A 13,395-nucleotide genomic window follows, 5' to 3' on the forward strand; every position below is an offset into this window, starting at 1 on the left:
ACACAACATTTAAAATTTTTAAATTCGGTCAATAATTATGTGAAAATGCTAAACATCGATGTTTTGTTGGCTGTGGAAGATGTCAGATAGACAACGCTCGAATGGGTCATAGAGGGGTTGCAGGATGGGCTATTATAGTACAATTCTTTTATCTTGGCGGCTCGCGCATGCCCGCCCAGACGCGGGAGATTGCTGCGTTGCGCCAATAGAAGCAGCGCCATAGTGTAGCATAGTTCGCAAGCTTACGTTTACGGGGGAGCGCGCAGTTCATGAAGTAAAGCCACCACGGCCGCATTAGCCCCTTCGCTGCTACAAAGACGTGCTCCCTGCATTCCGCGCTGTGCGCGATTTTGTCACTGCACTGCTCGCCTGTGCAGACACATCGTGTTCTGACAGCTTTGACACTCTTATCAATCGATTCCACAAAAACTATTTGACCCAAAAATTAGATTTTTACACATCTTCTTGACTGATACCTTCCCCCCATAAATGACTTAATTTTGTTTCCATGTTCAACGCAGTTATTATGCAGCATTAAATATAGTAAACCATTGCACGAAATTTTGAAGAGTTTGCAGAGGTAAAAGTCCATAGAGTATACTTTCCGTATGGTCTATTTTAGTTGCCACAATGTTGAGAATGAAATGTGGACAAGATACCTAAATTTCATACAAAATTTACTGTATAACAATATCTCATTTAATTTAAGTAACACATAGGTGTCGTATGTAATATTGAGAAATATTCCGTCTTTCGCGACTGTAACAAAAGTTTTATTTACACTGAGCACGTTTGGCTTTATTTTAAAGCACTTCAATCAGTCAAAAGGAAGTAGACAAAATACATTAAACAAAACTGTGGACTTACAAAAACATTAGGACTTGAATATACCGTCTATCAGCGAAGTGCTCTGAGCTATGTCAAATATAATTTTTGTGTGTGGCACACACAAACATCATTTATTTGCTGAAACACTGATCTGCCAACACAAACGTTGAATATTGTGTTACCGCAGCACAAAACTACGAAAGGTGACTTGGCAATGGAGGAGACAAAATACTGTCCACTGAAGATGCTTCAAAAGAGAGAAACGCGTCTGGTCTGAATAAGTCCCTTATTACAGTTGCAGAAGAGGAATATATTTCAGTACCATTGGTAAAACTGCGGCTGTGGAACGAAAACAAGAAAGAGAACATGAGTACCATTGTGTATGTGCCATACCTTTCCTTGATTGAAGTGCTTTAAAATAAAGCCAAACGCGTCCGGTGTAAATAATATTTTTACTACAGTCGCGAAAGACGGATTATTTCTCAATATTGCGTACGACACCTATGTCGTACTTAAATTAAATGAGATATTGTTATACAGTAAATTTTATATGAAATTTAGGTATCTTGTCCACATTTCATTCTCAACATTGTGGCAACTAAAATCGACCATACGGAAAGTATACTCTATGGACTTTTACCTCTGCAAACTCTTCAAAATTTCGTGCAATGGTTTACTACATTTAATGCTGCATAATAACTGCGTTGAACATCGAAAGAAAATTAAGTCATTTATGGGGGGAAGGTATCAGTCAAGAAGACGTGTAAAAATCAAATTTTTGGGCCAAATTGTTTTTGTGAAATCGAATGATAAGTGTATCAAAGCAGTGGGAACACCATGTGTCTGCACAGGCGAGCAGTGCAGTGATGAGAAAATCGCGCACAGCGCGGAATGCGGCGAGCACGTGTCTGCAGCAGCGAAAGGGTTAATGAAGAGGCAAAGCACTAGAAATTTCAAAAAATTGCATTCAAACGAATATAATTCGCGAAGTAAGGCACTTTGATATTGTTTTTAAATAAAGGAAATTCTAAGCAGCGCACAAGGTTTGAACTCACAACCTTTCGCATAGCAGCCCAACACCTTAACCGTTACACTAATGCACCTCGTCTGACTACCTAATGCCATGAGGACTATAACACTTCACGCAAAATATTGACAAACACTGTTGGTATGACTATGAATTACTCACGTTTCGTCGAAGTACAATAGGAAATAAACAATTACCGTTGTTCTTTATTGCGAAAATGCGGTTCGTGCGAGTGATACAAACACCTTTCCTTGCTATCGCCTGAATTAGGAGTCTTATTGCTTGTTTGGTTTAATTAATTAATAGAATATGAAGCAATTGGTATAAAGAATGCTTTTTCCAAACTTTTTATAAAAGAATGTCTGCTATCAAGACATTGCTTTTGTTCTATTACTTTATTTTGTGGCGGCGTTCGTAGCGACAAACACTTCGCTGTAGAAACGGCTTACGGAGTCACCGCCACACTTTTAATAGCAAGCCGACCGGTCCGCTGGAACAGTGAACAGAAAGATGAAAACCCAAACACTCTGATTAAATAAAAGTCGGTACTTATCTTTATTAACGAAGATACAGAAACACAGTAGTGAACTCCGTGTCTACAGAAATCTGTCTAGTTCGAGTCGGAGCGGCTAGGTCAGCGTCGGCTGACGACAAACAACAACTCTGCTGCGATGAACACACAACTGACTAGCAAGTACACAAATCGGTGGCGAGTATACAACTGAGCGGCGAATACAGAACTGTCCTAGCGCTCGCGACTCCAGCGCTTAAGAAGCCCGAAGCCAGCGGTGGCGCGCGCAGACTTGCGGCGATTTCCTGTATCGCTGGCGCTGCTTATGCGGACGGCGTCCGGACTTTGATGCTGCCAACCTTTTGGCAGCGGGCCCGGTTGCATTACTGGCTAGGATATAACACTTTATTTATGACTGAACGTTTCTAAAACTGAAGACACTCGTGGCTGACTGTGATTTTGTGACGACAGATGCGCAGAACGAACCTAAACTCGGCCGCCAACATAAATGACGCGCACTTTAGTAACGGAGACAGGATGTGACAGGAGTGCAGAGCTGGACGGTGGCGTGGTGCCGGCAGGTGCTGATGCTGTCGCACAACCTGCTGCTGGACGTGCCGGCGGAGCTGTTCCGCGCCATGTCGGAGCTGCGCGTCGTCGACCTGTCGCACAACCGGCTGCGAGCGCTGCCCGACTCGCTCTTCCTGGAGCCGGGCCTGGAGCGGCTGTCGGTGGCGGGCAACGCGCTGAGCCGCGTGCCGCTGTCCGCCATGGGCCTGCAGGCGGCCGCCACGCTCGTCGAGCTCGACCTGTCGCGCAACACCATCACCACGCTGCACGGCCACGACGTCTTCGCCCGGTTCAAGGTGAGTCCGTGCTCGTCGCCCGCCTCCGCGCGGCTGCCTCTGAAGAGGAGGTGGACGCCGTGTGGAGGGCCATGGAGGAGCTCAGGTCGCCGCAGCAGCTGACAAAGTGCCGGGTGAGCTGCGCACCCCGAAATCTGGCCCAGCCGGGCAGAACCCCGCAAACCTTCTGTAGGACTCCGACATTTGGTGGAGTAATGTAGCAGCAGCTAACCGCAAAGTCCTATGAGACGGACGGTGGCCCACCTGGGCAGAGCCTCTGGCAGAGGTCGCTATCCCAATAAAAACTGGGCAGAGCCCCACAAACCGTCTGTAGGACTCCCACATTTGGTGGACTAGTGTAGCAGCAGCTGCAAGCCAAAGTCCTATGAGACGGACGGTGGCCCACCTGGGCAGAGCCTTTGGCAGAGGTCGCTATCCCAATAAAAACTGGGCAGAGCCCCACAAACCGTCTGTAGGACTCCCACATTTGGTGGACTAGTGTAGCAGCAGCTGCAAGCCAAAGTCCTATGAGACGGACTGTAGCCCACCTGGGCAGAGCTTCTGGCAGAGGTCGCTATCCCAATAAAAACTGGGCAGAGCCCCACAAACCGTCTGTAGGACTCCGACATTTGGTGGAGTAATGTAGCAGCAGCTAACCCCAAAGTCCTATGAGACGGACTGTAGCCCACCTGGGCAGAGCCTCTGGCAGAGGTCGCTATCCCAATAAAAACTGGGCAGAGCCCCACAAACCGTCTGTAGGACTCCCACATTTGGTGGACTAGTGTAGCAGCAGCTGCAAGCCAAAGTCCTATGAGACGGACGGTGGCCCACCTGGGCAGAGCCTTTGGCAGAGGTCGCTATCCCAATAAAAACTGGGCAGAGCCCCACAAACCGTCTGTAGGACTCCGACATTTGGTGGAGTAATGTAGCAGCAGCTAACCGCAAAGTCCTATGAGACGGACGGTGGCCCACCTGGGCAGAGCCTCTGGCAGAGGTCGCTATCCCAATAAAAACTGGGCAGAGCCCCACAAACCGTCTGTAGGACTCCCACATTTGGTGGACTAGTGTAGCAGCAGCTGCAAGCCAAAGTCCTATGAGACGGACGGTGGCCCACCTGGGCAGAGCCTTTGGCAGAGGTCGCTATCCCAATAAAAACTGGGCAGAGCCCCACAAACCGTCTGTAGGACTCCGACATTTGGTGGACTAGCGTAGCAGCAGCTGCAAGCCAAAGTCCTATGAGACAGACTGTAGCCCACCTGGGCAGAGCTTCTGGCAGAGGTCGCTATCCCAATAAAAACTGGGCAGAGCCCCACAAACCGTCTGTAGGACTCCGACATTTGGTGGACTAGTGTAGCAGCAGCTGCAAGCCAAAGTCCTATGAGACGGACGGTGGCCCACCTGGGCAGAGCCTTTGGCAGAGGTCGCTATCCCAATAAAAACTGGGCAGAGCCCCACAAACCGTCTGTAGGACTCCGACATTTGGTGGACTAGCGTAGCAGCAGCTGCAAGCCAAAGTCCTATGAGACGGACTGTAGCCCACCTGGGCAGAGCTTCTGGCAGAGGTCGCTATCCCAATAAAAACTGGGCAGAGCCCCACAAACCGTCTGTAGGACTCCGACATTAGGTGGAGTAATGTAGCAGCAGCTAACCCCAAAGTCCTATGAGACGGACGGTGGCCCACCTGGGCAGAGCCTCTGGCAGAGGTCGCTATCCCAATAAAAACTGGGCAGAGCCCCACAAACCGTCTGTAGGACTCCCACATTTGGTGGACTAGTGTAGCAGCAGCTGCAAGCCAAAGTCCTATGAGACGGACGGTGGCCCACCTGGGCAGAGCCTTTGGCAGAGGTCGCTATCCCAATAAAAACTGGGCAGAGCCCCACAAACCGTCTGTAGGACTCCGACATTTGGTGGACTAGCGTAGCAGCAGCTGCAAGCCAAAGTCCTATGAGACGGACTGTAGCCCACCTGGGCAGAGCTTCTGGCAGAGGTCGCTATCCCAATAAAAACTGGGCAGAGCCCCACAAACCGTCTGTAGGACTCCGACATTTGGTGGAGTAATGTAGCAGCAGCTAACCCCAAAGTCCTATGAGACGGACTGTAGCCCACCTGGGCAGAGCCTCTGGCAGAGGTCGCTATCCCAATAAAAACTGGGCAGAGCCCCACAAACCGTCTGTAGGACTCCCACATTTGGTGGACTAGTGTAGCACCAGCTGCAAGCCAAAGTCCTATGAGACGGACGGTGGCCCACCTGGGCAGAGCCTTTGGCAGAGGTCGCTATCCCAATAAAAACTGGGCAGAGCCCCACAAACCGTCTGTAGGACTCCCACATTTGGTGGACTAGCGTAGCAGCAGCTGCAAGCCAAAGTCCTATGAGACGGACTGTAGCCCACCTGGGCAGAGCTTCTGGCAGAGGTCGCTATCCCAATAAAGACTGGGCAGAGCCCCACAAACCGTCTGTAGGACTCCGACATTTGGTGGACTAGCGTAGCAGCAGCTGCAAGCCAAAGTCCTATGAGACGGACTGTAGCCCACCTGGGCAGAGCTTCTGGCAGAGGTCGCTATCCCAATAAAGACTGGGCAGAGCCCCACAAACCGTCTGTAGGACTCCGACATTTGGTGGACTAGTGTAGCAGCAGCTGCAAGCCAAAGTCCTATGAGACGGACGGTGGCCCACCTGGGCAGAGCCTCTGGCAGAGGTCGCTATCCCAATAAAGACTGGGCAGAGCCCCACAAACCTTCTGTAGGACTCCCACATTTGGTGGACTAGTGTAGCAGCAGCTGCAAGCCAAAGTCCTATGAGACAGACGGTGGTCCACCTGGGCAGAGCCTCTGGCAGAGGTCGCTATCCCAATAAAAACTGGGCAGAGCCCCACAAACCTTCTGTAGGACTCCGACATTTGGTGGACTAGTGTAGCAGCAGCTGCAAGCCAAAGTCCTATGAGACGGACGGTGGCCCACCTGGGCAGAGCCTCTGGCAGAGGTCGCTATCCCAATAAAAATTGGGCAGAGCCCCACAAACCTTCTGTAGGACTCCGACATTTGGTGGACTAGTGTAGCAGCAGCTGCAAGCCAAAGTCCTATGAGACGGACGGTGGCCCACCTGGGCAGAGCCTCTGGCAGAGGTCGCTATCCCAATAAAAACTGGGCAGAGCACCACAAACCTTCTGTAGGACTCCAACATTTGGTGGACTAGTGTAGCAGCAGCTGCAAGCCAAAGTCCTATGAGACGGACGGTGGCCCACCTGGGCAGAGCCTCTGGCAGAGGTCGCTATCCCAATAAAAACTGGGCAGAGCCCCACAAACCTTCTGTAGGACTCCCACATTTGGTGGACTAGTGTAGCAGCAGCTGCAAGCCAAAGTCCTATGAGACCGACTGTAGCCCACCTGGGCTGAGCCTCTGGCAGAGGTCGCTATCCCAATAAAAACTGGGCAGAGCCCCACAAACCTTCTGTAGGACTCTGACATTTGGTGGAGTAATATAGCAGCAGCTGCACCCCAAAGTCCTGTGAGACGGACTGTAGCCCACCTGGGCAGAGCCTCTGCCAGAGACAGCCAACCCAATGAAATCCGCTACTGGGGATCGCTCAGACCGCTATAAAACCCCAGAAACATTCTATAGGACTGCAGCATTTGGAGGAAAACTGTAGCAGTCCCAGGAAACGGACTGTAGCCCAACTAGACGGAACCTTTGTCAGGGGTCGCTAAACCATTCTGAAATCCCAAAAACATTCTATATAACATCTTGAATTCTGTAACGGCATGCCCATCTCAGACATCCACAAGCTACACTGCAGCCTGACTACGCAGAGCCTTCACGAGGGATCGCTGTCCACTGAAAAACAATGGTCAGGGATAGCTAACTAACAGTGAAACGCCAGAAACTGTAGCAGTACATGCAACCCTAAGTCTCACAAGATTGACTGCAGCAGGCACAGCCTTTGCGAGATATGACTGTCATTATGTACACTACTGGCCATTAAAATTGCTACACCACGAAGATGACGTGCTACAGACGCGAAATTTAACCGAGATGCTGTGATATGCAAATGATTAGCTTTCCAGAGCATTCACACAAGGTTGGCGCCGGTGGCGACACCTACAACGTGCTGACATGAAAGTTTCCAACCGATTTCTCATACACAAACAGCCGTGGACCGGCTTTGCCTGGTGACACGTTGTTGTGATGCCTCGTGCAAGGAGGAGAAATGCGTACCATCACGTTTCCGACTTTAATAAAGGTCGGATTGTAGCCTATCGTGATTGCGGTTTATCGTGTCGCGACATTGCTGCTCGCGTTGGTCAAGATCCAATGACTGTTAGCAGAATATGGAATCGGTGGGTTCAGGAGGACAATACGGAACGCCGTGCTGGATCCCAACGGCCTCGTATCACTAGCAGTCGAGATGACAGCCATCTTATTCGCATGGCTGTTAACGGATCGTGCAGCCACGTCTCGATCCCGGAGTCAACAGACGGGGACTTTTGCAAGACAACAACCATCTGCACGAACAGTTCGAGGACGTTTGCAGCAGCATCGACTATCAGCTCGGAGACCACGGCTGCGGTTACCCTTGACGCTGCATCACAGACAGGAGCGCCTACGATGGTGTACTCAAGAACGAACCTGGGTGCGCAATGGCAAAACGTCATTTTTTTCGGATGAATGCAGGTTCTGTTTACAGCATCATGATGGTCACATCCGTGTTTGACGACATCGCGGTGAACGCACATTGGAAGCGTGTATTCGTCATTGCCATACTGGCGTATCACCAGGCGTGATGGTATGGGGTGCCAGTGGTTACACGTCTCGGTCACTTCTTGTTCGCATTGACGGCACTTTGAACAGTGTACGTTACATTTCGGATGTGTTACGACCGGTAGCTCTACCCTTCATTCAATCCCTGCGAAACCCTACATTTCAGCAGGATAATGCACGTTCGCATGTTGCACGTCCTGTACGGGCCTTTCTGGATACAGAAAATGTTCGACTGCTGCCCTGGTCAGCACATTCTCCAGATCTCTCACCAATTGAAAACGTCTGGTCAATGGTGGCCGAGCAACTGGCTCGTCACAATACGCCAGACACTACTCTTGATGAACTGTGGTATCGTGTTGAAGCTGCATGGGCGGCTGTACCTGTACACGCCATCCAAGCTCTGTTTGACTCAATGCCCAGGCGTATCAAAGCCGTTATTACGGCCAGAGGTGGTTGTTCTGGGTACTGATTTCTCAGGATCTATGCACCCAAATTGCGTGAAAATGTAATCACATGTCAGTTCTAGTATAATGTATTTGTCGAATGAATACCCGTTTATCATCTGCATTTCTTCTTGGTGTAGTAATTTTAATGGCCAGGAGTGTAGTAACACAGAAATCTTCCAGAGGAGTGGAACATTTGAGGTACTGTAGCAGTATGTACACCCTAAAGTTCTATGAGACGGCGTACAGTCAAACTGGTCACAGCCTTTTCCAGGGATCGCTATCCCAGTGAAAGTCACTGTCAGGGACCATCTTATTTATCAGTCCACCTAAATTTCTAGAATCTTCTACAGCACCACATTTCAAACGCTTCAGTTCTCATCCTTCTCAGTTTTCCCCTGGCCTACGATTCACTTCTTTCACATCAGTTTCAAGCTGTTTCTCTGAGAACTTCAAACAACTTCCACCATTTCACACTGTCCAAAGATTTTTTTATGTCGACAAATTCTGTGAAGTTGTCTTGATTTTTCTTAAGTGTTGCTTCCATTGTCAAGCGAACCGTTAGAACTGCCTCTCTTGGGTCCTTAGCTTTCCTAAAGTCGAAAAAATCCTCATCTAACAGATCCTCAATTTTCTTTTCGATACATCTGTATTTTATCCTTGTGAATAGCGTGGGTGCGTGAGATTTAACGTTTATTGTGCGATGCTTCTCGCACTTACCTGCCCTCGCTACCCTCGCTATTATGTACACACTGTTTCGACAGTCTGATCTTATGTCTCCAGACTCGTATATTCTACAAAGCAATAGTCACTTGGTTGCTACTTCTGGATCCCCTACGTCTTCCATACCGGCTCCTATTTCTTTTTCTCCTACATCAGCCAGTTCATCCCCATCGCACAGGCCTTCAGTGTCCTCTTTCGACCTATCCAATCTCTCCTAGTTCACTGAGGTGACAAAAGTCAGACGATAAGCGCATGTACAAAAGGCGGTAGCATCTTGTACACAGCTTTTAGGCCGGCCGAAGTGGCCGTGCGGTTAAAGGCGCTGCAGTCTGGAACCGCAAGACCGCTACGGTTGCAGGTTCGAATCCTGCCTCGGGCATGGATGTTTGTGATGTCTTTAGGTTAGTTAGATTTAACTAGTTCTAAGTTCTAGGGGACTAATGTCCTCAGCAGTTGAGTCCCATAGTGCTCAGAGCCATTTGAACACAGCTTTTAAAAGGGCAGTGCATTGTTGGAGCTGTCATTTGTACTGTCATTCCTGCGGAAAGGTTTCCGATGTGTTTCTACCCGCACGGCGGGAATTAACAAAACATTCATGTAGAGTGGTAGTTGGAGCTAGACGCATGGGACAGTCCATTTCGGAAAGAGCTACGGAACTCAGTATTTCGAAATCCACAGTGTCAAGAGAGTGCCGAGAATACAACACTTTAGGCATCATCTCATTCTGGAGACGACACAGTGGCTAACGGCCTTCACTTAAAGAATGAGAGCAGCAGCGTTTGTGTAGAATTGTCAGTGCTAACAGACATGCAGCATTTCATGAGCAGAAATCAATGTGGGTCGTATGACAGATGTATCCGTTAGTGCGGCGAAATCTGGCGTTAATGGGCTATGGCAGTAGACGACCGACATCGCCTACAGTGGCTCTTCTGGGCTTGCGACGATATCAGCTGGACTCTAGACCTGATCAGTAGAGTCCCGATTTCAGTTGGTAAGAGCTGATGGTAGGGTTCGAGTGCTGCACAGACTCCACGAAGCCGTGGACCTAAGTTGTCAACAAGGCACTGTGCAGTTTGGTGGTGGCCCCATAATGGTATAGGCTGTGTTTACATGGAATGGACTACGTCCCCTGTTCCAGCTGAACCGATCACTGGCTTGAAATGATTATGTCTAGCTACTTGGAAACCATTTTCAGCCACTCATGGTCCCAAACAGCGACGGAATTTTTGTGGAAGACAATGCACCATGTCATCCACCTACAATTGCTCGCGATTGATTTGAAGAACGTTCTGGACAAATCGAGCGAATGATTTGGCCACCCAGATCGCCCGACATGAATCCCATCGAAGATTTACGAGACATAATCTAGAGGTCTGTACGTGTATAAAATCCTGCAGCGGCAACGCTTTCGCAATTACGGACGGCTGTAGGGGCAGCATGTGTCATTATTTCTGCAGGGGACTTCCAAGTACTTTTTGAGTCCACGGCATATCGAGTTTCTGAACTACGCCAGGCAAAAGGAGGTCTGATACGATATTAGGAGGTATCGCATGACTTTTGTCACCTCAGTGTATTCTGCAGCACACCAATTGTTACGTTGGGGAAAATTCAAAGCATCGTTGGTCCCAACAATGTATACCACAGATTATGACGTCCCAAAGCCGTATATCAGTGACATATTATTATTATTATTATTATTATTATTATTTACTCGAACATCACCGGTATAATGGAAGGTGCCTGGAAAGAATGTCTGTATATGACAACTGTTGAAGTGATGAAGTATGATTTATGTGCACTAAAGCACCATCACTATTTTCAGAGCTGTGGGGTGGAAGCCCATAAGAGGTCGACCCCGTAATGGGATAGTCATCTGTCAGTTGGTATAAAAAATAAAAGAAAAAGAAAGAAAATGAGACTTCTTGGCAGATTAAAACTGGGTGCCGGACCGAGACTCGAACTCGGGACCTTTGCCGTTTGCGAGCAAGTGCTCTACCATCTGAGCTACCCAAGCACGACTCACGGCCCATCCTCACAGCTTTACTTCTGCCGGTACCTCGTCTCCTACCTTCCAAACTTTTACAGAAGCTTTCCTGCGAACCAGATGGTAGAGCACTTGCCCGCGAAAGGCAAAGATCCCGAATTCGAGTCTCGGTCCGGCACACAGTTTTGATCGGCCAGGAAGTTTCATATCAGCGCACACTCCGCTGCAGAGTGAAAATCTCATTCTGGAAACATCCCCCAGGCTGTGGCTAAGCCATGTTCCCGCAATATCCTTTCTTCCAGGAGTGCTAGTTCTGCAAGGTTCGCAGAAGAGCTTCTGTAAAGTTTGGAAGGTAGGAGACGAGGTACTGGCAGAAGTAAAGCTGTGACGACGGGATGTGAGTCGTGCTTGGGTAGCTCAGTTGTTAGAGCACTTGCCTGCGAAAGGCAAAGGTCCCGAGTTCGAGTCTCGGTCCGGCACACAGTTTTAATCTGCTAGGAAGTTTAATATCAGTGCACACTCCGCTGAAGAGTGAAATATCTCATTCTGGAAAGAAAATGAGCTCTACGTTCTGACCACAGTGGGCCAGTCGATATTGTCAACTACCGTATCATTCTCTGCCAATGATGTCATTTGGATGCAATGTGCAGGGGCACGGGGTCATCAGACTCATAAAACCGTGTAGTCGCTGCTTCTCAGTCAGCTGGCATCACGAGGCTAAATACACCTCGTTCCAGTCATCCCACCAACCGGCAGTAATGCCTGGGACTTCCGCACAGCAGCCGGATGTACTGACCACTCAGCGACAGAGGCGAAAGGTCGGTCTTCAGCTTCCACCGTATTTGTGCGAGATGTGAGTACTCTCGTAGTCTCAGATCTGTCGAACCTTAGCCCGAATGAATATCTCTGGGAGCACCTCAGTCGGATTGTTGACTGTCTGTTTCCTCTGCGAAACGTGCTTTAGCAGCTGTGCAGACAGAAGGTCTCCGCATTTCTGTACAGTACTGTAATCAACTGAGGCTGTCAGTTCCAGATCTCTTAGCTGTGCTTTGCATTAAAAGTGATCTGTTATGTATCTACCGCGTGCAGATAACAACAGGACTCAGAAGTAAACTAGTTTGTGCAGTGTAGCTATAAATGTCAACAGGAGGTAACTGTACTGCATTTACTACATTCGAATAACAGTCTGTATTTCAGGGAAGTTAAACAACGCTCCAGCAACATTCCAACCACTCCAGGTTTGACAAGTTACTGGGACTGTGAGACACCCAGTCCACAGGTTTACCACATCTTCAGTGGGAGGTAGTAGTGGCTGACTAGAATTTTGGAAGTATCTGAAAAGCTCTTTTGGCTCTGATAAATATCGTTTACGTGGCACATTGTAAGTCCTAATTGCAACAGTAAAAAGTCATCGGCTTTGCTCAGACTGCTGTATTCTTTAGCTCAGTAAAATGTCAATGTCAGCCAGCTCTTTATGCAGCCACTGCACTTCGCGTAGTGCAGTCAAGCCATCGTGCTGTGGATATTGCTCTCTGCTCTGCTCTGCTTCATACCATGCTGTGCATACTGCTTTTTCTCTACACTAGTCTTAATAATTTTTGATGGCAGTAATTGGAATCGTCGGGTTTCACTGTGATGAGAAGCCATACGCGTGCTTGCTTTTTTGGTACTGTGTTACAAAATGATCTGCTTTGCTCATGCTGCTGTATTGTGTAGCTAAGTAAGTTGTCAGTGTCAGTCAATTGCTTTTGCAGCTGTTGCACTTTGCGTAGTGCCTTCGAGTCATCGTGCTGCTCAGCTGCTCACTATGTTGTGTATACGGCTGTTTGCTCTGCTCTAGTTTTAACAATTTGGTGATAGTAAGTGTAATCATCAGTTAACGCTGTGCTGAGAATTTATATGTGTGCTCGCTTTCTTGGGACTGCTGCTGGTTCTTGCCCTGCTTCTATAGTATTTGCACTCACAGCTGATCCTACGAAAGGACTGTAAGGACTGACGTTCTTCGATTGTCTTTGTACTTACCATGACTTGGAGCTAAGTGCATGCAGGGGCGCAAATAAAATTTCCTCCACTGATATTTCGGCCGCGTATCGTCCGGCTATCCTCAGAGTGAGTCACAACACTGATGACAAGTTTTTTTTCTTTATTGTTATTTTCAAACCTGTTAACAGGCAGGCCAGCAGCAGCATGCTACGCCGCTCTTTGGCCTCAGAGAAACACACAAGATACAAATGAAGACATCGAGAGGAAAAACATGGTGGACATAGAAACGGAGACA

General features: G+C 48.6%; 1 protein-coding gene and 1 long non-coding RNA gene across 2 annotated transcripts in view; one reads left to right on the forward strand and one right to left on the reverse strand.

The window, feature by feature from the left end:
* LOC126109392 (chaoptin) overlaps positions 1-13,395 on the forward strand; it is a 331,789-nt gene that overhangs the window by 227,547 nt on the left and 90,847 nt on the right. The window contains exon 11 of the mRNA XM_049914419.1: positions 2,948-3,232. Coding sequence (XP_049770376.1) covers positions 2,948-3,232 — 285 coding nt within the window. The remainder of the gene's footprint in view (positions 1-2,947; positions 3,233-13,395) is intronic.
* On the reverse strand, positions 3,492-4,364 carry LOC126109394 (uncharacterized). The gene is made up of 3 exons (XR_007523685.1): positions 4,184-4,364; positions 3,901-4,042; positions 3,492-3,617 (listed from the first exon to the last, which is right to left on the reverse strand). It is a non-coding gene; the product is annotated as an uncharacterized LOC126109394 (long non-coding RNA).

This window comes from Schistocerca cancellata, chromosome 12, assembly GCF_023864275.1.
Source record: "Schistocerca cancellata isolate TAMUIC-IGC-003103 chromosome 12, iqSchCanc2.1, whole genome shotgun sequence".
Taxonomy (NCBI): domain Eukaryota; kingdom Metazoa; phylum Arthropoda; class Insecta; order Orthoptera; family Acrididae; genus Schistocerca; species Schistocerca cancellata.